Below are 27229 nucleotides of genomic sequence, written 5' to 3'. Positions count from 1 at the left end.
TATTGCTCATTAGTTCTTCAGTATTTCACCTACTGTAGCTCTGAGGAAACAATTAAAAAAACTATACTCAGTGCAAGTATTGCAAAAAATGACAGTCCATATCATACACAAAGTTGACCAGAGATGGGGGGTCAGAATTTACAGGGGAATGCAATATTCTCCTGTAAATCATGTGTGTGTGTGCATATATATACATATATATATATATATATATATATATATATATATACACTACCGTTCAAAAGTTTGGGGTCACTTTGCCATGGGATTCAATAGGGAATTGACCCCAAACTTTTGAATGGTAGTGTATATATATATATATATATATAATAGCAAGTTTGCCAGCTAAAAACCCTCCACCAAAGGCCTATTAATTTCCTGTTGCAATAGCATTCTGAAACATTCAGATTTTTTACGCAGCCCTAAACTTAACTCCTTCTCAAACACAGAGTTTGATAACCTCAGGGGAGTCAATAAAGCCTCACAAGTGCCAACTTTGGAAGACTGATGCTAGTTTAAGGCTTCATATTCGTTATTTGTTCGATTCCCTTAAGACCCATTTGATTTTCTTATTAATGAACATCTCATTTTGCCCCATCTCTCCTCTAACCCCTCTGTTTTCTTTGATACTCCCAACCCCTACCAGAGTATTCCTCTAAACAACTTAAATCTGACTCACACTCATCATCAGACCATTTTTACATTTTCGTCCATCCTTCCAAGATGTCCATCTGACTGTTTTGGAAATGGTATTGATCGTTCTGTCTACAACATTGCTTATATACCTCTATAAATATATACACCTCTTCTCCTTTTTACATATGGCTTTGCTGTTGTTAATCTCTATACACCCCTCCATTTCTCTGCATGTCCTTCTGTGTCTTGGAGAATTTACAGATCCATCCCTTGACCTCTCTGAGGAATTTTCCCCTATCTTGTCAGCTATATATCTTCACCTTCCCTCAAGTACTTGCCTGATTTTTCTCTAGGCATTACCAAATGTTTAAAGTCAACATTTTACCATTTTAGAAAAAAATATTAACTCATCATAAAGAATTTTAGATTCTTAACAGTGAGCTGCTGGGTCCTTTTTTATTGTCATATTTTGTGATGCATTATGAGCTAAATGTATTGAATTTCTAAAATGTCTGAACTGCATGAAGGTCAGTCCAGTAATCTTCTATGAAGCTAGTTGTAAAATTGCACAGTGGAGTTAAACACTGTTTTGCTGAAATATGCAAGACATTCCCTGAAAAACATCCTCTGAATGATAGAAAATGTTGCTCTAAAATTACCTTTCAGCACTGAACTGTGCGACATGCAAATTGTCACTTTCATAGGTACTGATGTATACCCATACCAAAAGAAATGCAGGCTATTGAACTGAATACTAATGTTCCCTCTACTCTTTAGTCTGGAGGACACGGCACCTGTGATTCTTCCTCTCTGAGGTCGTTTTTTTACATCCAATAATGTGTCTGACCAGTTGCCATTTAACCTTCTGAGTTGCAACATGTTCTTTCAGTTGTTTCCTTGTACAGCCTCTTACTTCTCCAGCTTTCTGTAGCCCCACTTCCAATTTCTTTGAGATGAGGTACTCCAGTCAAATACGAGATACTTAAAATATTCTATTAAACACTGAGCCAGTAGATTGAAAACTCATGTAGAGGGTACCTTTCCAGGTAATAATAATATATGACATTAAGAAAAATTATCTATGTTCTGTTGTTCTGTTATATTTTGCTTTCCAATCTTGTTTCACACCCAGAGTGAAATTTTCTACACACCTGCATTTAGTTATCACCTCTCGCAGTGTATAAACTACCTGACAACAGAGAGTATAGAGACAGGGGTGTCTGCATCTTGTTCATTAATGTAACTTTAAATGTTTCTGTGATATTTTGAGTTCTTGGACATTCAATTATCTAAGTCTGTACACAACTTGGATTTTCTCCAAACTTATATAACAAATAGTTTCATTACAATGGGAAATATTTCTGCAGTGCTAGGGGGCCTACTGAGGGTCCAGATCTTGGCACAGTAAAAGAAGAAGAAGACACTGAGGACAGGAGAAGGGGGGCAGGAAACAGTCCACACTTCCTCAGACAGGATACCGTGCTCCTCTAAGAGGCATCCTGGAATCTGATGGCTCAAAGGCTTTACCAAGTTTTTCTCACAAACACATCTACTTTCTCTTGACTCATGGCCACATTGTGGACACACACGATTGACTTCTATAGCTGTGAGAAAAAAAGTTTACCTTGCGATCTTCTTAAATGGTAAATGGTTTGCACTTACACCATGCTTTTTAATTTTGTATAGGTTCTACAGAACTCTTTCAAATGTATTCCTCATTCATTTGGTAAATGAAATATGGGGTTTAATGTCTGTCCAGTTTTTTCCTGTAGTGCAAATAAATATCATTCTGACAGGATGGTGACTACTACCTGAACCACAACCACCCCTTCACTTAGTAAAATGAGTGAAACTTGAAATGAGTGCCTTAGTGTTACATAAGGTCTCTTATGTAACACTGATGCTAGATTTGAATCAAAAGAATCTCTATGATAAACTATTTCTACCTGTTAACATTAAAACGTTGTCTTGTCTAAATATATTATTACTATGAAATAGTAAAATGCATATGTAGTGATAATGGATATTCTGCTAATAAACTGCAGGCAGTCAAGTTAGTTTGTAAGCTATTTTAGCTGATAGAGGAGAAATGATTTGTTTATCAGTTGAGTAGTCAGCTCACAGAAAACAAAAGAAATATACATGCCTTTTTAACAGAACAAATGCACAAAAAGAATTTTTAGCCATTCCAGCTTTTGAAATAGCAATGTTTTGTGGTTTCCTTGTCTCTTGTGATTTTAGGTTAATATATTTGAGTAAAATTCATGTGATTTAAAATAACTGAATACATAAATATGTCAATATGACCTTTAAATTAGCTATGACTAAAACTGCAAGACTTTTTGCAGTGAAAATAGGCATAATAGCTGTAGCTGAGTGTAATTTTGGGTGAAATGTAAGACACAGAGCAACATAATCATTTTAAATAAAACCAATAACAATAAAAAAAATGTTTTTCTTGGAAAAACACTACTGTCACTTCTGTTTTGGAAAGTGGACAATCCCTGATGGATTTGTTAGAGGAAGAATAGTTATCTAGAAGCTATAAAGTGAGGAAGGGTTCAAATGCTGCCATCTGCTGTACCATCCATCCAGTTCTGCTTTAAGGTCCGAGGGAACTGGAACCTTTACCAGCTGTTGATGCTAAGCTATTCTAAAGAAATGTTTAATATGTATGTAAGCCTGATATATTACCTATCTTATCGACTTATTTAACTTGAACATTTTTAACATTTTATCTGACAAAATACTCACATTATTACATTATCACATTGGCATTTCCGTTTATCCCATTTAATCCGGAACCATTGCGAAACGTTGACGACGATCTCTTTTCAGCGTTGCACACAACAATGTGAACAAACCCCAAAGTTGAAAAATGATTTTGAGGTCGGCTAGTTTAAGCCTCGTCGATTTTTTGTGGTGTTCTCTCGCCTCGGGTTTCCTTGTGGCTTTTTGCGCTCACAAAATCTCGGCTCACGTGCCGAGAAGATACAAGACCTCACGTGTCTACGTGTTCTTTCAGGATCTTATTCGATACGGAAAAACAAAAGAAAACATCAAACGAGCCGACTGGCTTCGCGTGTTTGACGTCCCTAAAAGGTAAATGTTGGTTTATTATGTTATTTATTGTAATAATAATAAACCCAATTAAAAATAAATGATTCCACTGAGCTGTTAAGTTAGCTTAACACATAATTACTTTAGCCTCTTGTCCTTGTTTCAGATGGTTCTGGCACTTTTATGCCATCTCTGTCGGCTGGAATAGTTTTCTTCTGGTCCTAGACCTGAACTTCGTTTATCGGTCGCAATCATTCCCGTCATGGCTGAACGGAATATTAGACATTTTGACAGGTGCAGCAAGCACCGACAGTCAAGGTATGATGCCCTATTCTCTGCTCCCCCCATAAACAAGATTTATACAAATATTGTTGCTTTTTGTAGTCCCACAGCTGTCTACTGTCCTGGTGCACCTGCTGCTCTGTATCCATTCCCTCAGGAGGCTGCTGGAGTGCCTTTTTGTCAGTGTCTTCTCTGATGGCGTCATTCATTTGGTGCAGTATGTGTTCGGGCTTGGTTATTACATGATACTGGGATTAACGGTGCTCTGTTCAGATCGCATGGAAAAAGGTTAGATTAATGTTAGTCCTCTCTGCATCTACTGACCTGTGATTCTACTATGTGGTATAAATGTTTGTTGTTCTTTTAAGGGACTGGCACACTTCTCTCTCAGTTCAACTGGATTCATGTGGTTGGATTATTACTTTTCATTGGAGCTTCCTTTCTGCAGCATCAGTCAATGGTCCTGCTGGCCAGGCTGCGAACTGGAAAAGCAGGTAATCCTGGGCAGTTGTCTGTAGTTGTTTTTTATTTAAAATTATATCTTGATATCACAATTTTTTGCTATCTCTGTAGACACTTTTAAGTGGCACTACAATTAGAGTACCATCACAGTGGAGATGATATTTATTTGTTATTGTCAAAATGTGGTGCTGTTTGGGGAGATTGTCAAAAGTATGTTGTCATATAGCGTTGTCATATAGCGTATGTTGTCATATCAACAGCTTTGTACCTCTGGCAATAACAAAGCTATATTGTTTTTTATTTAAGAGTTGTTTTGATCTCTATCCACTTGGGGTAAGATTATTTGATTTCACAACATTACAGCAAATGTTTCCCGGCATTACCTGTTTACATATTCTGCAGTTCACAGCAGTAAATTCTGAGTGTGAGATGCTTTCTTAAAACAAAAAAAAAGGCTCCAGAGTGGTGTCAGGGTAGATGAGTGGTAGATGAGGCTCTGGAAAGATATCTGTTTATGTATTTTATGCAAGCAAGTAGAAAGCAACAAATAGGCCGGAAGAATAGACCATGAAGCAGCTAGCATTATGAACATGGACATATACTCACAAGAAATTCTCCAGAGTATCACCTGCTGCAATCAGATGTGTATCATTCATTCCCTGTCAGACTTCTTATGAGGCAGCTAGTGGGATAGACTGCAGTAAGTCCAACTTTAATGTTCCAGACATTTGCATCATCATATTCAGCTACTTGGAGAAACTGGGTAGAAAATTCCAGCCTCATGCATAAAACTGTGCATAGCAAAGCAAACTACAGGTGGCGTCTGCGGCGCAAAAATGAACTTTCAAAATCAACTTTCAGATGTATAAAAGCGTGTGCACGCACATCCCACACCTGTTTCTGTTTATAAATCAGAATCAACTGTAAAGCTTCTTCCCATGCCCAAGTGGTGGCTATAAATGGTCAGGTGGACGGCTGTAATAAATATTAATCACATCATTTGCATGATGGCTCAGGAGGGAAAAGAAGAAGAAAGAACTGTTCGGGGTGTGAGGCTGAGATCCTGATGGACCATGTTGGAAAATATAAAAATGTTTAATTGGTGGGCATGGCATGAGCATTACTTGTGTCAGAAAGGCAGAATAGTGGCAGCTGGTGGAGATGCTGTCATCACAGTGTCAGAAGACATGACACGTCAGAGGCATTGGATGTTGCATCTGGATATCTCAGTCGGTAGGGCATCCCGTCTGTCATGTGGGAGATCCAAGTTCGAATCCCACAGGGGTGAACAGTAATACCTTCTAGTTGAGGCCTTAGGCAAGACGCTGCAGCCCACAGTAGATTGTTTTGGAGAAAAGCGTCTGGTAAATGACTGTAATGATGCCGGTAACATAGTCTTTTGTTTTAAGATATAAAATAAATATGTACAGATACATCTGAGATTGGTAGCAGTTTATTTAGTGTTAAATAATATTTCTTGATAGTTCCTGGGTGTTCCAGCTGGGTCGGTGCTGCAGGAGAGGGTGAGGCTAGAGACTCCTTGCAGAAATGCAGCCGTGTCCTCTGAGGAAGTCCTGCAGACGCAAAGGGACACGATCGCCGCTATTAACAATGTGGCCAAGGAATTGTGGGAAATGGAGACTGTCTTGACGGAAATTGGGACAACAATTACAAAAGGATTGTGTAAGAAAAAATAAATAAATAAAGGAAATCCACCTTGTGTTTCATTAGCGTTGCCTCACTTCTAGATGCTCCAGTCTGCGTCCCACTCTGCTTGATCTTAGAATAAATGACCAAAGCTTTTTTTTTTTTTTTTTTTTTTTTTTTTTTAACTTGTCCTGTCCAGCATCATAGCAAGCAAAATGATAATCTCGTTGCTGTATCGTGCTGAACAAATTTGCTCTGCCAAGGGGAGGCCTATGGGTAAGACTCCTCTTGATAATCTGATTAATTTATTTATTTATTTACTTTGAATCACAGAATCTATGTAATCTTGCTGGACCTGACCGGAGGGGACAGAAAAAGATGGAAAATAGCAAAAAGAGCAAAAGGGAAAGAAGAAAGGAGACAAAAAGATCACAGACAGAAGGAAACGACCCTTCAATCCACACCATTACCAGACAACAAATTGTTAAACCTGTACATGAACACACCAGAAAATTTCCTACAACTTTTACAAAAGCAGAAACACACACACAGAAAAAACAGGGCTGCCAGTCATTAAGAGTTTTTAAATAATAACCAAATCAAAAAGACATAACAGCGACCAGATAGTAACTCACAGGAAAAATACAAAAAAAAAAAAAAAATTAATAATTATCGCTTAGTATTAAAACCCACTAGACAACTCAGTGACTGTGTCAGCATGCAGAGCATGATAAACAAGGAGTGACTCTGATTGTTTCTCATAAATGACCAAAGCTTACTTTTAGCATTTTCTTTTACTAACTGGTAAATGTTGGCCGCAGACTCTCCACCTCATCATTTCCTTGATTTTATTCTGTGCCTTTGGTATCGCAGTTTCCCGTTTTCCCATATTCTGTGCGTACGCCATGGTCAGAGTTTGCGTGGAGGTATGAACATTCTCCCGCCAAGTTTGTTTTTTATAAATCCCAAAAGTTCACTATATTTGGCATACGCTGGTTTTTGTACCCACAGCAGCTTTATGCATGAGGCCCGAGGGCTGTGGTGCGTGGCTAATTTGGCTCTGGGTAGTTACTTTTGTCTGTTGTCTTTTGTGCTATTTTGCAGGAGCAGTGGAGACCCTGGCTCACAGGCTGCCAACGGGGGGCTGGTTCGAGCTGGTTTCATGCCCACATTACTTTGCTGAGCTGCTGATCTACATCTCACTTAGCCTTGTTTTTGGTGGCCTCTCTTTGACTTGGTGGCTTGTGGTGCTTTATGTGTTCTTCAACCAGGCACTGGCAGGCCAGCTTTGCCATGACCTTTACATTAGCAAATATGAGTCATACCCGAAGCACAGAAGAGCATTTATACCTTTTGTGCTCTGAATGATCTGAACTCTTTGTCTTTTTGCGGTCATCACTGGGAACTACAAAGTCTTTGAGAAGTGTCTGATTTATGTCTGAGATGGGATGCATTTATCATGTTATGCCAGATATGAGTTGACTGAATATATTTCAGTCTGAGTAACATAAAATATTGTCTTTAGCAAAGCCATATTACAGAAAATGTTCTAATAATGAGGGAAAAAAATGGTTTCTCATTAATTTAAGAAAACCAAACATTTGAAACAGTTGATGCTTACCTCCCTGTGGCACTCCCACAAATTGATGGCATGCTTTGAAAAGTTTCTTCCGTTACACATGAATACACAATAAAACACATAGACTGTGGACAACTTTCTCATACATACTTTGTGAGTACTAGAATATTTAAGAGTATACGTTCTTTAATTTTGCTGTACAGTCTGTGGTTGAATGGTACTTGATATATGGGAAATAAAATGTCAAGTAAATTTAAGTTTTTAATCCATTTATTTCATTTTATTTTCTACCATAATTTATTTCTATTTTCTCCTTTAACGTGATTCATGGAGATTTGACATTCTTGATTGAATTGATTTATTTGAACGACTCTTTTAAACCGAGTCGCAGCTGTGAGACGTTGATTTGTAAGCCATTATTTTTATATACAAATTATCCACTCTGTTTTCACATCGCACGTGCCATCATATGAGTCTGTTGTCCAACAAGCTCTATTCACGTGATGCACCATTGATGAAAGCATTGTTCAGAAAAAATGCTCTTTCTGTTCAAAATGTTTACCAAAATTTGCACTGATGATGTTTAGGTTTATTCTTTTTTTATTTTCTTTTTTTTATTATTATTATTTTCCTAAATTTTTCTTTAATCTTGCAGAGTAGATTTTATATAGGTGCATATTTTAATTATTATTCTTATGTATTGAGTTTTTTTTTTTTTTGCATTGCTAAAATGTCCATATGTGAAAAATGTTTTGCATGGAAGTTAATTGTAGCCAGTTTAGTTTCCATTGAGCCACAAAGATTTTTGGCCAGGGAAAATCCATAATTGTGATCTGACTGTCAAAGGATTGGGATATGGAGTTATCTTAGAACGATTCCAATGAAAACACAAGCCAAATGAAATTATCACCAACATTTAAAAATAATTCCCACCAACAGAGTATATGTTGGTGCGGTGTATAAGTTTGAATTATTCTGATCTAAGTTTTACCATCTAATTGTTACCACTGATTATTATTTTTTTTTTTTTTTTTTTTTTTTTTGATAAAAAAAAATAGTCTTTAAAAAACAGAAAAAGAACGAGCCAGTCTTTTGAATGACTCTTTGAAAGGAACGGCTCCTCAAGATCCAGCTTCCTTCAAAGAGTCGTAATTCCCATAAGTAGTCATTCTAGCGTTTAACTTATTTTCCCACATATATTTGAATGAAACTCACGCGGACAATGAACTTATCCAATCACTGAGCTATCTACTCAGAGCGTCCACAAATACGTAAACGTCATTCCTGTAACGGTCCAATCACGTGCTGTGTGTTATTCAATGCGGCAGTGACAATAACTTCCCCTTTCAGTTGGCTCTCTAGATGTACTCGTGACGTGTATTGCCGAGGAGTCCTGTTAAACTATAGTTTTCTGAGTATGATGTTTTTCAACTTTCTTTGATAATCACATGAAGTGAATGACTGGAGAGGAAAAAGTCGCGCAAATCGTGTTAAGTCAGTTTCGGTAGCAACAATGCCTCTCTCGGTTGGAAGAGGAGAGGGACAGGCTAACAGAAATGTGATCTTTTCGCTCGTAGTTGTGTTGTTGTCGGTCGGAGTTGCTGCCATCCAAGAAGAGCAAAAATCAGTACAAGAGCAACCCCCACCAGAGGTATTGACTTTTACTTTATTATTACCAACTAAATGTGGTGGTGTCGTCGTCGGCAGACGAAATCTGTGGTTCTGTGTGCTGCTACTAGCACCTCCAGGCTATCTAGCACATGCTAACATACAGGTCATGTTGTGTTTCCGGGTGTAACGTTAGCTGAAGTAGATCAGTTACAGTCCTTTAAGTGTCAGACTGTAAGTTAAAACTGCGCAAACTAATAGGCTAAAATGAGAGGGGCCATACATAGGACCATTGTATTGTTTAACATTGCAGTAATGGTCTGAAAGCGTATTACCAGATAACTCGCGTTATTGACAATAATCGACTGTTTCTAACTTAACTGTTGTATTGACTTCTTCGCAGAAAACATCGACTGCCCATCCAGTAAGTTCAATCGTTTCTGAAGATGGCTCCAGCAAAGCAAACCTGGGTTTCATTCATGCCTTTGTGGCCTCTATCTCCGTCATCATCGTGTCAGAGTTGGGAGACAAGACGTTTTTTATCGCAGCCATCATGGCAATGCGTTACAACCGTCTCACCGTACTAGCTGGAGCCATGCTGGCCTTGGGAGTCATGACTTGTCTTTCAGGTTTGTCAAGGTTTATAGAGCTGTCTTCCATTCAATTGTAATATGTAATTCTTTCTCCACCACTTAAAAAATGACAATAAACATTCTCTCCTTTCACTCTCCAGTACTTTTCGGCTATGCTACCACAATTATACCAAGAATCTACACATACTATGTTTCCACTGCTCTGTTTGCCATCTTTGGTGTACGGATGCTGAGAGAAGGGTTGAAGATGAGTCCAGACGAAGGCCAAGAAGAGCTTGAGGAAGTGCAGGCTGAGATCAAGAAAAAAGATGAAGAAGTAAGTTGGCATACTACTTTCAAGACACATCTGCTTGACACAGCCAGCAGCTTCATGGAAACTACATGTCAGTATGCATGTATAAGTTACAAAATCATCCACACAAAAATCCCCATAAGAATTTGTGATGTTTTCCATTAGGATACTTTCTGCTGCTCCTATGTTGAAGTTTTCACATGGAAGTTTAGCCTCATTAACTTTCCTAACTGTTTGCAAACACAACATCCAAGGAAAGTTGAAGAGGATCCAATCCAATTAACTGATTGTTTCACAGCAGTCCTGGATGGTCTTTGTCATGTGTTGTTTCACGGTGCACCAAATGTTTTTAGTTGGTAAAATGTCTCGACTGCAGAAAAGCCAGTCTAGCACCAGGTCAGCACATTTCCACATGAATGGTACCTTTCCAGATAGGAAAGTTTCCAGTTTCATACACCATCAGAGATGCAGGCTTTTGAACTGAGCGCTGATATCAATGCAGATGGTTCCTCTCCTATTTAGTCTGGAGTAGGTGACATCCATGTTTTCTGTAAAGAATGTAAAATTTTGATTGTAGTCTTACAGCAGAGTAGTTTTCACTTGTGCTTTGGTCTGTTCTAAATGGCCCAGAGAAGATGGTAGTATTTCTGAATAATGTTCACGTGTTTTCTTTGCTTGATAGAGGTTTAACCTGTATTTATGGATCACATAGTGAAACGTGTTTACAGACAACGATCCTTGTAAGTTATCCTGAGCCCATGCAGTGATTTCCATGACAGATTCAGGCTTGTTTTTAATTAATTGCTGCTTGGGGGCCTGAACAACATAAGCATTAATAATTTGTTTCATACACGTCCTCTGTGTGCAGACATGTCTCAAGATCCATTGAGTTTGTTTGATGGTATCACGTATTATAGATTAATAGTTCTTACTTTTTATATTGCATACCACCTCAGAAGACATCAGGCTCTCCAATTACCACCGACTGTTATTAAAATACAATGAAAGAGACCATTTTCCATCAGATTTCAGAATTTCCTAATGAAAATATTAATTGTAAAGAGTTTAACATCAGAACTGACATTTAAACCTTGTCACACAACTCAGCAAAGTCCTAATAATTCTGAGGGGTCTGAGACAATTTTGGTTGTTAGAATATTTTGGATTTTGCCTTTATAAATATATAAAAAAAAAAAAAGTTTCCCAAACTTTTGTTCCATATCACTGTTTTTTAGCACAACCTCACAATGATCTGATCATGTTGTCACTTTAACCTAAATTATTACCTTATTGGGCAAAAAAAAAAAAAAGGCACACGCAAGTAATCAAATCTGAATTTTAAAAAAGTACTATTAATTACAAAAACAACTGTTTCAATCTTGTAAAATGTCAAGTATAAAGAGTATATCAAAAGAAATGCAACTCCTTCCCAGCCTGGTTTTATGCTCGGATAAATATTATTGTATTATCAAATCAAACATCATATCACTGGTTTTCCATGGTCTGTTAACATGAAACAAAAACTGGGAGAGAGTTTCAGATCTCAACTTTCCAGTGAAGCTGACGGCAGCGGTTTAACGTGACCTAGTTTTTCTGTTATGGTACTGTGACAACGATCCGATCATGCCGATCACAGACCTCCGAAGGAAAGGGTCTCTGTCCTCTCACACCTGAGCAGTAGAACAAATGAGAACAAACGAAATGAAAAATAACTGGTTGCTAAAAAAAAAAAAAAAAGGTCATGTTAAAGTTGACCAGCGAGTTGGAGCACCCTTATTACCCCTGGATCTGTGGTCATGCAGGTGTGATCAGATTATGTGACATTTTCACAGAGCTGTAACAAAAAACTAGGTCACCTGCGGGGCCTGTATTACAAAGTAGAATTACCATACCCGGGGCATCTTTTCGTTACCTGGTTTGGCGTACTCACATGTTGGCAATTCTACGAAAAACGGTACAACGAAGCTGGCTATCAACTCAGTAATTCAACCCAGGGTTTTCCTATCTGGATCGGTGCGTGCTTGCATAAAAGGGATGGTGTTTGCAGCGTCTGACTAATTGCTAACATGAAGAAATCCTGCAGAGCAACCTACTTCACAAATATGAACAAGATATGAACAAATATGAAGAATTCAAACACATCATCCAGACCAAAAGCAACGCTGTTGCCGCAGCAACATGATGGAATATTTAAAGTATTTTGAGTTATATGTTGAGGAATTTTTTGTAGATGTTGTTGCAGAGTGCTGAACCTCTGTCCATCTTTACCTCTGAAAGACTGGTGCTCTTTTCATACCCCAAAATGTTACTGATCTTCTGCTTTTAAACCCAGTTAGTTGTGAAATGCTGTTTCATGTTAGTACCACATATTTTTTGTTAGTTTTATGTACATGTTGCTACAATCAGTCTCAAGATAAGCTAATACTCTGCAGAAGTTTTAATTTATCTTGATGGGATTGAGGTGAACATGCATTTTCATTGGAGTTTTATTGATGAGAGTGGAGATGTGTAATGGCCATGTCAGGCTCTGATATTTATTCCCACTAATCTTTACCTGAACCACAAATACACTGCAGCTGGTTGTAACCTCAGCTTCCTCTTTTCTTTTCTTTTTTTTTTTTTAAGGATCAACCGTCAGTTTCATGGTTATCAGGTTTTTCATTGGTCACCACAATGGAAAGATTGTTTGCATGAAAGCACAAACTGGCTATTATAACTTTATGACAGGGAGGTCTCTGTCACACTTCCTTCTTCTAGGATGATTTCAGTCATTTCCATGCAGGAAGAAATGCAGATCAGTTAAAATGAGTGAAAAATGCTTGGTGCCCGTTAAGCGTAATTCCTTTGTCCAACGTCTTTGCAGCTTCAACGGTCTAAACTCATCAATGGGGCTCCAGATGTGGAGGCTGGCTTAGGAACAGCCCTACCTCAGCAGAAGTGGTACAGCTTCATCTCACCCATCTTCATCCAGGCCTTCACCCTCACCTTCCTTGCAGAGTGGGGAGACCGTTCACAGCTGACCACCATTATTCTAGCAGCACGAGAGGTTTGTTACATTTATCCTGAGCCATGACTGTGTTTTAATATTTTATGACATGTCTTAAAATGTTTTTTTGTTTTTTTTTTAATTCCCAGGATCCTTTTGGAGTGGCAGTGGGTGGAACACTTGGACACTGTCTGTGCACAGGTCTGGCTGTGATAGGAGGAAGAATGATCGCTCAGAAAATATCTGTGAGAACAGGTGAGATGTTCTGTACTGTCATTTTATTGCACTCAAGTTCTTTATTTTGTATTCTATTCTACTATATATTTGTTTTTACCACGATTTAAAACAATATATATTTGTTTTTGAATTAGTTAATTTTACATGCTTTTCCTTTTTAATGTCCACAAAGTTTACCAGGGGTTCAGTATTGACATTAAATGTGCACATGTGACATTTTTAAACCTCTGAACATGTAAACAAAAAGCAAATTGACTCAAATAAACTTACTCTAAAACTTTTTTTTTAATATTTCTGTATTAGACAAAGACTCATTTTTGCCAGGCCAACATTATGAAGAAGAATTTGCTCTTAATGTTTTGCCTGGTAAAATATAAATTAAATAAATAAAAACAAATGTAAACTTGATTAATCAAAGAAAAAAAACTTAAAGTGATTTAGTGAAATTTCTTAAATATTTTTAACCTGCATTAGTAAAAACTAAATATGGGTTTTTTGTTGTCTCTGTGTAGAGAATGTTCACATGACGTCACCGCGGCTTTCTCCGTGGGGGGCATGGCTACTGTTTCCATTAACACTTTAAGGTTTCTCACTAGTAAACTGTATTGAAAACACATCAAAAACACACACCCTCACTGCGATAAGCTTACAGGAGAGGTGAAGAGTTGTTACGATGCAGTAACGTTAATTACAATCTGCTGAAAAATGAATGATGTTCAAATTCAGATGCGTCGCCACCTGTTTCAGTCTCAGAAGTCGGTGTTTACCCTGCGTTTGGTGGATGTTCCTGCACCTGTCATGAATTTATAAACTACGTATTGATCATTAAATGTTCAAGCAGCCATTTTACAAACAGATGGATTAAAACCTGCGAGTGCAACTACACCATCATACCCATCATTTATTTAAAGATTTATTGTTCTGATATTTTGATTCTGAAATCAAATGTATTATCTGTTCCTCTGTGTAGATTCATTTCTGATCAGTTAATATATTCTGGCCACGATAGAAGATAGACTTTTGTCTAAATATACAGGATTAAATTTATTTAATACATCTTGCAAAGGAAGCAATAAAAAATGAAAGCAGTCAAAAATATAACTATTTTTTTATTAGAAACATCTGATTACAGTAAACAGTGATAAATGTTGTGACTGAAGGTCTGACAGAACAGCACCGGGACTCATTATCACAGAACAACAAACGTCACAACCTGGTGGAGGAAAGTGATGTTCTCATCTGCACATTAGTTTCATCCAGATCGATACCGCTGCGATTAAAATCGCAAACTTATTGCGTCTGCAGCCAGTAACCCTTTTTACATGAATTCTCGAATGTAAACCGCTTCATCCCGTTCATCTTGCTGGTGTGTAGAAAATGCAGCTATCTTTCATTCTTAAATAAAGACCAAACTGTCCCTTATATTGAACCCACGATCAGCCAGAAACACATCACCCAGAAAAGTCTCTGCAGAAGTCCACCGTTTTCTGGGATGTGTTTATCATCGCACTGCAGTAAGACGAAAACAGAGGATGAAAATTTGCTGGTTAATCTTTGTGTGGTAATCCCGAAGCTGCTCCTGCAAGCAAGGACACGGCTCAAGAAAAGAAAGAGAAAAAAAAAGATAACAGAAATTCGGAAAAAGACAGATTAAGAAGGTGAGACGACAGGTACACCCAAAATCGCGATTTCTCCCTCAATTCGGTGCATTGATGACATCGGTGTGTATAAGCCCCACTCCAGCAAAGTGTTTTTTACTCAGTCAGCTGTTGTCAACTATTTTTACTTGAGTCAAGCTGATTTGTTGGGTGCTCGAGCATCCCAGTGAAGCAGCTTGCCCACAAGATTAGTTTTCTGTTCATTTTATGCATCAGTATGGTTCTTCCATAGCTGGACTCTAACTCTGGTGCTGAAGAACCACAGTCCTGCAGGTTTTAAATGTTTACCTCCCTCAACATACTTGAGCCATCATGCAGAACTTTACAAACTCTTGGCTGCATTTTATTTGAATCAGATGTGTTTAAGCAGGGAAGCATAAAACCTGCATGACTGTGACCCTTAAGGACCAAAGATGGAGAGCCCTGTTTTATAAGAAACCATTAAAAAAAATGAGCATCAGAACAACATCAGTCATGTTTTGTACTCCAGTTAATCTTTATCAGAGCAAGAAAAATGACAAATAGAGGAAAAAAGTTTTATTTTTATGTAAAACTGAATGGATTTTTCTTGTTTCCACAGTTACAATCATTGGAGGGATAGTTTTTCTGGCATTTGCCTTCTCCGCCTTGTTCATCAAACCAGAAGCTGGACTTTAATTTGATAAGACTTTTCCATTTCACTCTGTAAATAAGTGTAAAATTGGTTAAGTTGCTGTAGGGTCTTTAGTTTTAGACTGTGTGTCCAAGAGGAAAGTCTGAAAGGCTAAATGGATTAAAAATCCTCTCTACTTCTCCTTGGAAAGCCTTTGTTCCATTAGTGTCAGGTTGTTGGAGGTTAGCATTAAATAGTTCCCGCAAGCGTCAACATGTTTGCAAATTCTTGTGAATGGTTCAGCTGTTGACTGCCAAGAAATTGTTCTAAAGTCAAGGAGCTGGGCATCAGCCTAGAACAGAAAACCCTCACAAGATCTCACGTCGTCTGAAAGAAGAGCAGTTACAGGATGGGGCAGATGACAGCTTGGGGAGGAGGCAGGACTCTTCTACCCACCTGTAAGAGCTGTATTCTCACAACATCCTCTCATCACCGACTGCTGCCCTCCAGCTACAGCCGTGTAACCAGACATACTTTATTCACTCAACCATGTTAGTTAGAAGTAAATCTTTTTGTTTTTGAACATTGAAAGTCTTGATTTTAAAATGCTAGTTGTATACAGAGCTGCTTGACCAGCATTCAGAGCTGATGTTGCTCTGTCCTTTCCATCTTTCTCTGAGTGACATTTTGCCCATGCATTAAAAACCTAGATGATGTGAGTCCACTTAAATGGAGAAACGGTGGCAGGAGAACCAGCAGCACATATAACCTTTTTGTTTCTGTGTGTTCTGATATAATTTATTATGTTTTAGAGAAGGATTGCATACCTCCAATCATTTTACATAGGAGCCAACCTGAACCACCGCTGTACTTGTGTCCACGTGTCCCCAAATGTTTGTCGGAGTATTTACATCTAGACAGCAAACAGAGCTATGCTAAGTTCTTTTAAATTATAAATGTTGACTACATTAATAATGGGGTACTTGACCTTTTTTGTTTACCTCAACCATGAATAGATCAAGTTTTATTCTTTTCCTGTGTGGACCTTTTAGCTCCAAATCTTAAACTTACAACAAATAGTTCAGGTACAGAATAAATACACGTCACTCCTTTTAATTTTGTTGTACCTGGTGGGACTAAACAAAATCCAATACATATTTATTTAGCTATTTTTATAGGCATATGTACTGTGGACACAGAATGGGAGGTCACTGTAAGCAAAGGATGGGAAAATGTTTTTCAACTGAACAGGCTAAAGCTGCATTGTCAATATTTGACAGGCTGTGAATACTTCTGTTTGTCGTATGGGTGTTTAATGCCAATAAACCTGAAATGCTCAGTAAATACGTTTCATGGCTGATTTCTTAATCACTACTGTTTGGCAGATGTGACACATCTTGAAGAAAAAACAAGTGGCAGTAAGATTTAACACCAGAAAAATTTAATAGTTTTAATTTTGATGAGGGGAGTGATGACATTTGCCATAAAAATATACTCAAAGTATTTGGCTCAAGAAATAAATAAGGCAGTATATTTGTTGCAGGCACCTTCAGACTGAATTGGAATATCTGAGAATGAAATAAGGATTTTTAAACAAAAAAATGGTGTACAAGATTGGCATGGCTTCAGAATCCTGCAGCATAAAATGGTGTTGAACCTCGAACTGAGCAGCAGGTGGCAGTAGTGGATTTTGAGGAAAAAAAATTGGGGCAGAAAAACCAGTTGAGTGTTTTTTTTTTTTACTGGAATGAAAGCGCAGAAAAGCTGAAAGGGAACAAACTTTAAAATTTGGCTTTGGTAGTCAATAAAAATTGAGTGTTTATACTGTTATTTGCACTGCAGCAGTGGATTTCTTGAGCCAAACTAAATAAAAGAAAACAGAAAACCACAAAAATCACCACAACAAAATTAAGAACATTGAAAGACATTCAGTTACTAGTGAACACATTGACCACACAACAGTTAACATAGTCAGTTTGAGGCTCCTCTCCTGGACTTTTCTTTGGATAACAGAACTTTGTCCCTCATGAGTTTTGGATTTGGTAAGGATAAATGTCTTTTTGCATATATTTTATTTGAACTGATTGTTGTCTTCAGTATTCAATTATTTTTAGCATGAAGAAAAACAGTTTGTCAGATAAAAATATAAAGTAAACAGAAAAATAAAATCAGGTTGACACAGTATTTGCATAACTAACTCACAAGTAAACAAACTCTTTCTGGGGGTCTTTGTGTGTATGTCACAGTTAGTTTAGATCCTTCATATGTAAATGATTGCTTTTACAACATTATATATTCTGTATGTATTATTCAATAGTGTTGACTCGATGAGGTTAACACCAGCAGTAGAAAAATAATTTACCAAGTTCTCATTAACTACCTCTTATCATACATTGTGCAAATTTGCCAACAGACACAAAACTCATAGTTGTCTTAATGATTTCAAACATTGTTATTTTGACATATAGAGGAATATCCTGCACCCCTTATATGTAGAGTGCTGTTTGCACTTAAACAGTGCAGGATCGGGTAGACTATGGGACTTTATCTTATATAAATATTTGCTGTAGTGCAAGAACTTTGTTTTTTTACAGAAGAGGGAGGTAGAGGAGTTATCTGTGCAGAATCTGAGGTCTGGACTGTAATTAAGGAACTTTAGAAAACATATTTGGGACTTATTATAGGTTTAAAGACAACTTGTTGAAGCACAAGACAGCACCTTTAGGTTTCATGTCTTAAATTTCTATTTTAATTCACACAGATTAATGATAACTTTGTTTAATAGGCTAATAAATAAGCTATCTGCTCTATCCGTGCATGAAGCCAATGGATGCTTTTGCCCTATTTTTTACCTTTAGAAGAGTAAATCTACTAATTTAAAGTTATAAATCAGGTAAGAACTAAGAAAATGGGGTGGAATGTATTTCTGTAGCATAACAGAGAGTCAAAACCAAGTATTTTGTTTTTTCCCCTCTTAAGAGATTGTTAAACATTTTCGTGCGTCAAAGCTCTGCAACGGGACTAATCCCAAAAGTCCATGAACAGCCCTCCCCTACTCATGAACTGCATGAAACACCTCATTTCTTTTCCAGGCTTTTCTTCCTTAACATAAAGGACACAGTTTGGCATCAATAAAACAAGAAGGAAAAGCTGTCTCATTTCTGACTCATCAGTCCACATCGTTTTCAGGCTTTAAGATGAGGGGGCTGAGACAGAAGAAGTTGACAGAACATGTTGTAGGAATGTACAGTATGAAAAAAAGAAATTCTAATTAAACACCAAACTATGTAAACCTAATCTAACAGACCCTTCAAGAGTGGTGAACCTGCAAGTCAGTTTCATACGCGCTCATAAGGATTTGCTTACAAGTGAGGAAAAACAAAAGTGAGCCTTGTAGTTAGAAAGGCTGTTTCTGCATGAGAAAACCGAGCATTTGGTCCAATATCTTTGTCTAAAGCACACGACGTCTGTGGTGCTTGAATTTACTGGGTGGATGACACACACCTTCATCTGTCTGTGCTTGAAGTGAAAGTGAGAAATGAGACTGACTTCAGAAAAGATTAGGTCAAAAATGTATGACAGAAAAAAACAAAACAAAAAAAAAAAACACTTATATAAAAGGACTTGGGCGTTTAACAGCCTTCCCTGTTACTCTAACTTCAGGAGATGTGAATGAGTGAGTGATCATGATATGACCAGACATCTCTGACTAAAGGTTAAACACTACTGACAGTGTAGCCGTACATTATGCTCAGACCATCACTTCACACTGATGAGAAAGCTGTGAGCTGCAGTGAGATTTTATCAGATGGTGAGAGGGAGTCTGTCAGGCAAGCCTACTGAGCCAGAATGTGTAGAGGTGGCCAGGGGAGGGGGGTCAGCCATGGAGTTGAGAGAAGGAGAATCTGTGTTAAGCTGATGCCTCTCTAAGGCCGAGTGAGTAGTAGGTATGGACGGATGATGAAGCAAAGTAGAAAATCATTCAATAAACACTAGACTAACACACATTTCCTTTGCAAGAGATTCATAGGACAGATAATTAAACATTTCAATGTTTTTTTTAGGAATTGATATTAAATTGTAACAGAGCATTTTCCATCAGCGACATTATGGATAGCTGTAAAATAGAATAATCTTAAAAAGAGCTATAAATGAAGAAATAATAAATATGAAGCACTATGTTAGCTAGTATTGTTGCTCACATCTAGCTTAACATTTAGTTTCTATTTCCTGAACAACCTCTGGCACACTTTGTGTTTGGAGTCTTAAATACTTAAAACCATTTATCAGTTTGACACTTTCATGAAATTAAATGAAAAAATATATGTTAAGGATAAATAAAAAACTAACTGTGACACAACAAACGGCACACGCATTGTCTGCTATGCAGACAAACAAACACATCCCCCTGATGAAAGGAAGCCGGGAAACATCAGCAACCAAGCATTTTAATGTCTTTTTTCTTGGATTAATAGAAAAAAATTCTAATTCAAAGCTGCAAATCACAGACTATGCATTTCATTTCATGCATCATATAAAATATTACTTTCCTTTTCAGTATATTTACACAATATATTAAACATGATACTCTGTACAGAGACATTTCCATCTATTCTACATTCTTAAAAATATTTTCTGAACCAGAATTATTTTTACAAATTAAAAACAAAAATATGAGAAAAAATCCAAACTGACCAATCCTCTGACTGTTCTGCAGGATGTCCTTCAAGTGAAGACAAAAATCTTCAAAGCCTTGTGGGGAGCGCAGCATTAAATAATCCTGTGATAGTTATTGAAGCACACAGACATGCACACACTCACACATGGCTCAGAAAGGGACAGGGCCCGGGGAGGAGTCTGCTGCAGGTATCAGCTTCATATTTGCATGGAGGGAAAGCTTCGAGTCAATACTTGTTGACAGAACTGCAGTGAGCCCTGTCCCAGGTTTTTTAGCCGCTCAGGAAGTTCTGTGCAAACAGCAGAAGATCCTTGTAAGAGATGGGAACCCGTGGCCAGCTCCTGCAATCATACCGTAGCCTCTTAGGCAGTGCTGCTGAACTCCTGTCACACACAGACATGCTGAAGTTTGCGCAGTTCTGCTTCTGACAGGCTTCGGTCAGCTACTGTGGCTGTGTAGCAGAGCGGTCAGATAAACTCTCTGATCTGTGAGTGGAAAGTCGTTGCTGTTTCTGCTGTTGCAACTGTTGCTGTCGCTGCTGCTGGGCTGCAGCGGTGAAGGTACTCTGTTGCTGTAGAGGAAACGCTGTCTGGAAGATCAGCTGTGTGGGCTGGTTTCCATGAAGGAGCTGAGGTGCCTTAAGTGAAATGTTTACATTAGATTTACAGAAAACCTGATCAGTCAAAATATAACTTAAATCAATAACAAATACCTCGCTTTAGCCATTGAAAAACAAGAGTTTGCAACATCTCACAATCCTTTAATTTAACCAGCAAAAAACATGATAGTTTAATTTATTGTTGTATGATTATTTGATACTCCAAATATATATTTCAGTTTATCTAAAATCAACTAACAACTAAGCTGAATCATCTAATGACGTCTGTGAGAATGTCACACGACAAGACAAAGGTTAAATACACTGCCTGTCCAAAAGGAAGTCACCACCTAGATTTAACCAACCAAATATATAAGAGCCTTCAATGGGATAATCACTGCATGGATGATGATGTTTTAAGCTGGTAACAACCAATTTAACCCTAACTGATGCAGCAAGTTGCTTCTCATATCTTAAACCATGTTGGAAGACACATCCTGTTTCAGAACGGTCAACTTACTGGCAACAAGCAAAGAGAACATCTAAAGAGATACTGAAACTACAACAGCAAGGGAGCATTAAGATTGGACTCTGGAGCAATGGAAGAAGGTCATGTGGTCTGATGAGTCCAGATTTACCCTGTCTCAGGGTAAGAAGAGAGGCAGATCGAGTGATGTAGCCATCATGCCTAGTGTCTACTGTACAAGCCTGTGGGGGCAGTTTTATGATCTGGGGTTGTTGCACTTGGTCTGAGGCCTGTACGACGAAGCTGGATATTCTCTTATCCAGGTAACTTCAGGGTTAACCCTGGGTTTTCTCTACAACAAAGCTGGTTCACCAAACACCATGGTAACTTACACTGAACGGCTAACCTGCTCCAGATCAGGTTATGTTCTTGATAAGAGATCAGCGCTCTTGGAAAATGTCCTGCCCATCCTTAGAAGGTCCTGGTACACAGATCATGAGAGGAGTGCTTAGGAGAGAAAGGGTTTTTAGGGATAGATGCATCCTTTTAATGAAGAAATAAAGCTTTGTCACTGACTGCTTTAAAGTATGTCTTTGTACTTGTTCTTGAATTGTTCCCCAGTGTGTTTAGCTCCACAAGGGTTGCATCTGAAATAATGAGGTTAATAATAATGGTTGCACATGGCATAACTGCAGAACCATGAATTTATGGAACACACAACTACTGGTGCCGTCATGGTGAGGAACTAATATTGCAACACAAAATGAGTTGCTGAGCCTCAAAGAAATTAATGGAAAATATAAAGGAAGGGTGTTTCTACCCAAAACCCAAAACATCTGGGCAGTGATAAAGTGAAATTGAATGATCAGAGTGCTGTCTGTTTATATTGTCCCATGAATTAATATTGTATCTCATGAATATCCATATTATTCCTTCCTGGCTTTTGCTGTGTCAACAGTGTTGCTTTTGGCCTGGATGATGTGTTTGAATTCATAATCTGAAGAGTATTTGTCTGCTCCTCCATGGTGAGTACGCTACTCTGCAGGGTTTCTCCAGGCCTGCGATTGGTCAGATGCTGCAAACATTCCTTTTATGTGAGCACATACTGATCAAGAAGGGAAAACCCTGGGTTGAATTATCGAGTTCATAACCAGTTTTGTCTTACCGCTTATCCAGATCCTGAATGTCTGGGTAAGTCCACCCAGGTAACAGCAAAATATCCGGGGTATGTTAATCACACTTCGTCATACAGGCCTCTGGTCTAGGTTCAGCAACATTATGTGTCTAAACGATGAATTCAGCTGACTTTCTGAAATACTGAATGACCAGGTTATTTCATCTTCCCTACTGGCATGGACATATTGCAAGATGACAATGCCAGGAGTCATGGGGCTCAGATTGTGAAAGTGGTTCAGGGAACAGGAAACACAATTTTCACACATGGACTGGCCACCACAGAGTCCAGACATGAACCCCATTGAGAATCTTTGGGATGTGCTGGAGTAGGCTTTGTGCTGTGGTCAGACTCTCTCATCAATACAAGATCTTGGTGAAAAATTAACACTGGATTTGAAATAAATGTCATGACACTGCAGAAGCTTACTTAAACAATGCAACAGCAAATGCAAGCTGATCAAAGCTATAACTGTCCAGTGAAATATTAGTGTGTGACTTTTTTTTTCTTGGATGGGCTGTTTATAAACCAATCAGTCACACAATCACCTCTCAGTTTATTTTCTTGCTGTTGTTGTGCAGCCTGTTCGGTGTGTATGAGTGTTGCTTGATTGTTGATCAGTGCAGAGTGATTATGGTGTTTACTAGTGCAGGTACGTTACAAGCAAACCCTGTTTTACTGATCTGTATGCTCCACAGAGTGAACTTCTATCTATAAACAAATCATCCTAATTGAAACATAAAAATCTTAAATGGTCCTTTTAACAGCAAGCTAAAGAAACAATGCAGCTATCAAACTGGCAGTAGTACCTGTAGAAACTGTGGTTGCTGCTGGGTCAGTGGAGCCTGTCCTGTCTGCATGGCTGAAACTTGTGACTGTGGTTTTATCTGCTGCTCCTGTTGTTGTGGCTGCTGGGAAATACTTATAGTCTGTGTCTGGCCCTGCTGAGGAGCAAAGGCCGTCATCACTTGACTCATTAACATGGTTGTGGGGACCATGACTGCCCCACAGGCCACCTGTCCAGCTACTACTTTAGTCAGTAGCGGAGGACCAGTAGGAAACCTGTAAGAGAGGAAATGGGATGATCAGGCAGGATAAACTTGGTCTCACCAAACAGACATGTTACATTAAATGAAAAAATAGCAGGAACAGTGATACAATCAGTTCATTAAGCAATAACAATCAAATCTGTGGGGAGAAATTAAAAAAGGCCCTTTAAGGAGTTAATTAAAATAAATAATCAGACCTTATCTGAGCTGCATGGTCCTGTGCAAAGGTTGCCACAGCAGGAGTGTTGGGTCCAGTATTCTGTGCCAGGCTAGTGGCAATCTGAACCACATTAGCAGGATTTTGCTGCTGGATCACCATTGTGTTGTAGAGAGAGGCTGAAAGGGGGTTTTGTTGAGGCTGCAGAGTAAGAGTCGACCGCTGAGACTGAAAAGCAGAATTAGAATAATTTACACAACTGATCATATGAAAACATGTGAGATGTGAATAAACTCTGTCAGTAAGGGGTTACATGTTTGGAATGAACAGTGTTTGGTTTATCTGACCTGGGAGAGCGCTGTGCTCTGTTCCCTAACAAGCGTTTGCTGTTGTGACTGGGACTGAATAGCATGTTGTTGTGGTTGTATGCTGTTCTGTAGAGGCCCTGCAGAGACCACCTGACCCTGCATGCTAAGTGCCCCCCCATGCTGCCCAGAGCTTCCCTGGGCCATCTGAGCAGAGCTGAGATTTTGTCCACCTGGTCCTTTCTGCACCTGGAGCATCTGAGACACACATAAGGGATTCAGATCATAAGACTGAAATATTAAAACCGTGTGTGCAAACAGACTGTCATACAAAACAGCATTTTCTTAATTCAGTTGTCACATGCTCATCAGCAGCTCCTCAGTAGCACCTGCAGACTTTGTCCTTGCACCCTCTGCAGTTCCTCCTGGATCTGCCGTAGCTCGTCCAGCTGCTTCTGAATATTGGCCTCTATCATCCTGGTCCTCTGCTCCAGCTGCTCTTTCAGGTGCTGCATGGCTTCCAGCTGGCTGGAGAACTGCACTGACTGTCAAAGGATAAAAGACATGGAAATATGAAAAAAATTGCTCTGGGAGCAAGGTATCCTTTTTGTGGTGATTCATGATCAACAAATGGGAGTGATCATGTAGCCTGAAACAGAGGCTGCTCTAAAATAGTTTTGGTTGACATAAACATTTGAAACTAGCATTAAACATTTTTATTTATTAAAATCACAGAGACAAAACAAATTTTGTGCCATTTTTTGCAGTTTATGAGCATAAAGCATATCAACTTACAAACTACATCAAATGACACTTAAATGTTTATATTCATCATCCATCTTTATAAAATATGTCAGGAGCTAATTAAATTATCTGGTATGAACTTGAACTTGAGTAGAACTGAGTGGAATGACTTTTGTGTTTGTTAGTTTTTGGCATCTTTCATTCCTGCTTTGACTGCATCTGCTGTGTTGCCTTTTAGCTTGTGAGAAATAGAGGACTGTGATTGGTCAGCTGCTGCTAGCTTTGCCCATTTTACATGAATAAACCTATCGAGAGTCAGACAGACTTTCTTGGTCCATCTGACTTATATGGTGTCACTTATCTGTTTCAGATTTCTCCACTGTTTGCGTAAGTTAAGCCAAATAGCTAAAGGATGGCCAGAATGTTTACCAAAATGACATACCCAAAATAAATTGATTATATCTTCACAAGAATAAGAGCTGTATGTATGACCTTGGTCTCATGAGAAAGCCAAGACTTGAGATTACCAGAGTCAGATTTAAGATATGTGTAAGTGTATCAGAGTGATTTCACCTTGAACACAAGTCGAAAATTTTAATTGTTATCTTCTCCTTAAAAAAACATTACTTTCAAAAAACCAGTTAATCTAGGAACTAATAAAGTTATGTCTGATGAAGAGCTGAGCAAAATTAGAAGCAAAAACAGGAGAACCTGAACAGTTTTATAGATAATGTAATAGCAGTGTTACACAGCCAATGCTGATGACTGACATCTTTATAGAATCAGGGGAAAATCAGCCTTAGAAACACCATTATGACACAGTGAAGAGTGAAAATGTCACTATAGAAAAAACCTTTATTTTCATGGAAACTACCAGGACCTTCATGATTCATGTCAGACAAAGACAGTCATAGAACACAAAGCAGAGTTTTTTTAAGTGGAATAAAACTTTTAACCACAAAACAGTCAAAGTAAAAGTAAGGCATGATGTGTGATTATGTAGTTTTCCTTTTTTTTTTGCTACTTTTGCTGCTAGCTCACAGAGTTTTGTCACACAGAGTCTCTTTCATATGACACCTTGTTTGTGTGGTTTGCTTAAAGTGGAGAAATTAGAAGAAGCTAAAGTGGACATTGCTGCTCTCATGTTTTTGTCACATGCCCATGTAATTGGTAGTCTTTTAAAGACATTTCTGCCTGTGATTAAGGTATGCTACATGTTAGGAATGGTGCCTCTTAGGGTGTGCATTTTTAATCTTCTGTACTGCACGTATCTCATGATGTCCCCTATACATGGGGCTCTATAAAGGACTGAAACTGTTTCAGGTACATCTTAAATAAGCAGATACAAGCAGTCTGTCATCAGCTACAAGTTCTAGTTAGATTCTTTTAAAGAACGAGATCAGTAACTCACTTGGCTGGTTTGAAGTTGTTGTTGTTGTTGTTGTTGTTGCTGCTGTGAAACCATGGCTGCACTCTGCCCTGTGTTTTGGCAGCCAATCGATGGCTGATGCAAACAACACAAATATTTCGGATGAAACCTCTGGTGATTCCAGCAGGAAGAAGTTACAGTGACATCTCAGACCAGACTCTTTCCCAGCACCTCTACTGACCTCTCTGCTGGCCGATGGTCTTCGCTGCAACGTCATCTCCACGGCAGGGGACTGTTGAGCTGGTGTGCTTCTGTTTTCCTGAAGATTCATCTGTGATGCTAAAGATCAATTATAAACACAATGATTAGTGAAAATAGAAAATTTAAATAAATAAATAAATATATATATAAATGCACTTGTGGCCAGCTTGATAATGACCAGCTGAGTGCTGAAGGTGCTTACAGGGTGGGTCAGATGCAGCAGTATGTGAGGATTTGCGTGAGCTGCGAGACGAGATCGAGGAGGTCCGGCTGTGGTAAGTGTCGAGGCGGGACTCAGAGCCTGAATCCTGCGAATGCTGTAACAAAAACACTGTCAGAGATCAACACTTGTCTTTACTAATTTTTAAAAGAAAGTAATTCCTGCTGAATAAATGTCTCACCTTGTCTGCTTTGATCTCAGGTGGTGATTCTTCAATTCCAAGTTCTCTGCGCTGCTCCGCTCTGACTTCAGCATAACTGATCAGCAACAACAGAGAATGAAACATATGTAGATTAACCTTGGGGATTAATGTAAGAAAACCACATTTTTTTATATCTCTATGTCAAAAAATGAAAGTGTCACAGGGTAAATCTTCCACATACCTCACAACAGTGTGTGTGCAGAAAATAAACTCTGGTCTAGAGTTCCACTGGTGATAAGTGATGTAGTACTGGGTCTGCAGCCAAATCCACTGCTGCCCTTTGGTAAGGAATCTGTAATAGCTGGACTTTCCTTTGCCATATTGCATTACTTAACAGAAATAAAGACAAAGCAAAGCATTAATGGTATAAAAAC

The 27229-nt window shown here is 38.4% G+C and overlaps 3 protein-coding genes and 1 long non-coding RNA gene across 10 annotated transcripts in view; 3 read left to right on the top strand and 1 right to left on the bottom strand.

Moving 5' to 3' along the window:
- The first annotated feature begins 3464 nt into the window (after positions 1–3464).
- On the top strand, positions 3465–8219 carry srd5a3 (steroid 5 alpha-reductase 3). 2 transcript variants are annotated; one of them, XR_006012694.1, is made up of 6 exons: positions 3465–3738; positions 3863–4014; positions 4081–4266; positions 4347–4472; positions 5925–6123; positions 7192–7327. XR_006012694.1 is itself a non-coding variant. In XM_042005907.1 (5 exons), exons 1-5 carry the CDS (start codon positions 3515–3517, stop codon positions 7449–7451), a joined length of 948 nt encoding a protein of 315 aa, XP_041861841.1. In that variant the 5' UTR covers positions 3465–3514; the 3' UTR covers positions 7452–8219. The 2 variants fall into 2 exon arrangements, 1 of the variants encoding a protein (XP_041861841.1); XM_042005907.1 differs by lacking the exon at positions 5925–6123 and having other exon boundaries at positions 7192–8219.
- LOC121652845 lies at positions 4485–5206 on the top strand. The gene is made up of 2 exons (XR_006012695.1): positions 4485–5085; positions 5119–5206. It is a non-coding gene; the product is annotated as an uncharacterized LOC121652845 (long non-coding RNA).
- A 570-nt stretch (positions 8220–8789) lies between the features above and the next one.
- Positions 8790–16976, top strand: tmem165 (transmembrane protein 165). The gene is made up of 6 exons (XM_042005458.1): positions 8790–9317; positions 9678–9903; positions 10008–10183; positions 13023–13205; positions 13295–13400; positions 15621–16976. Exons 1-6 carry the CDS (start codon positions 9180–9182, stop codon positions 15695–15697), a joined length of 906 nt encoding a protein of 301 aa, XP_041861392.1. The 5' UTR covers positions 8790–9179; the 3' UTR covers positions 15698–16976.
- A 3084-nt stretch (positions 16977–20060) lies between these two features.
- Positions 20061–27229, bottom strand: part of clocka (clock circadian regulator a) — a 29379-nt gene continuing 22210 nt past the window's right edge. For all 6 annotated transcript variants that reach the window (XM_042005452.1, XM_042005454.1, XM_042005451.1 and 3 more), the window contains 10 exons: positions 27037–27184; positions 26835–26910; positions 26636–26750; positions 26414–26511; positions 26215–26307; positions 24449–24604; positions 24102–24317; positions 23795–23982; positions 23358–23610; positions 20061–20947 (listed from right to left, as the gene is read on the bottom strand). In XM_042005452.1, coding sequence (XP_041861386.1) covers positions 20753–20947; positions 23358–23610; positions 23795–23982; positions 24102–24317; positions 24449–24604; positions 26215–26307; positions 26414–26511; positions 26636–26750; positions 26835–26910; positions 27037–27184 — 1538 coding nt within the window. In that variant the 3' untranslated portion in view covers positions 20061–20752. The remainder of the gene's footprint in view (positions 20948–23357; positions 23611–23794; positions 23983–24101; positions 24318–24448; positions 24605–26214; positions 26308–26413; positions 26512–26635; positions 26751–26834; positions 26911–27036; positions 27185–27229) is intronic.

This window comes from Melanotaenia boesemani, chromosome 14, assembly GCF_017639745.1.
Source record: "Melanotaenia boesemani isolate fMelBoe1 chromosome 14, fMelBoe1.pri, whole genome shotgun sequence".
NCBI classification, from domain to species: Eukaryota; Metazoa; Chordata; class Actinopteri; order Atheriniformes; family Melanotaeniidae; genus Melanotaenia; species Melanotaenia boesemani.
This window is presented reverse-complemented; position numbering and strand designations above follow the sequence as displayed.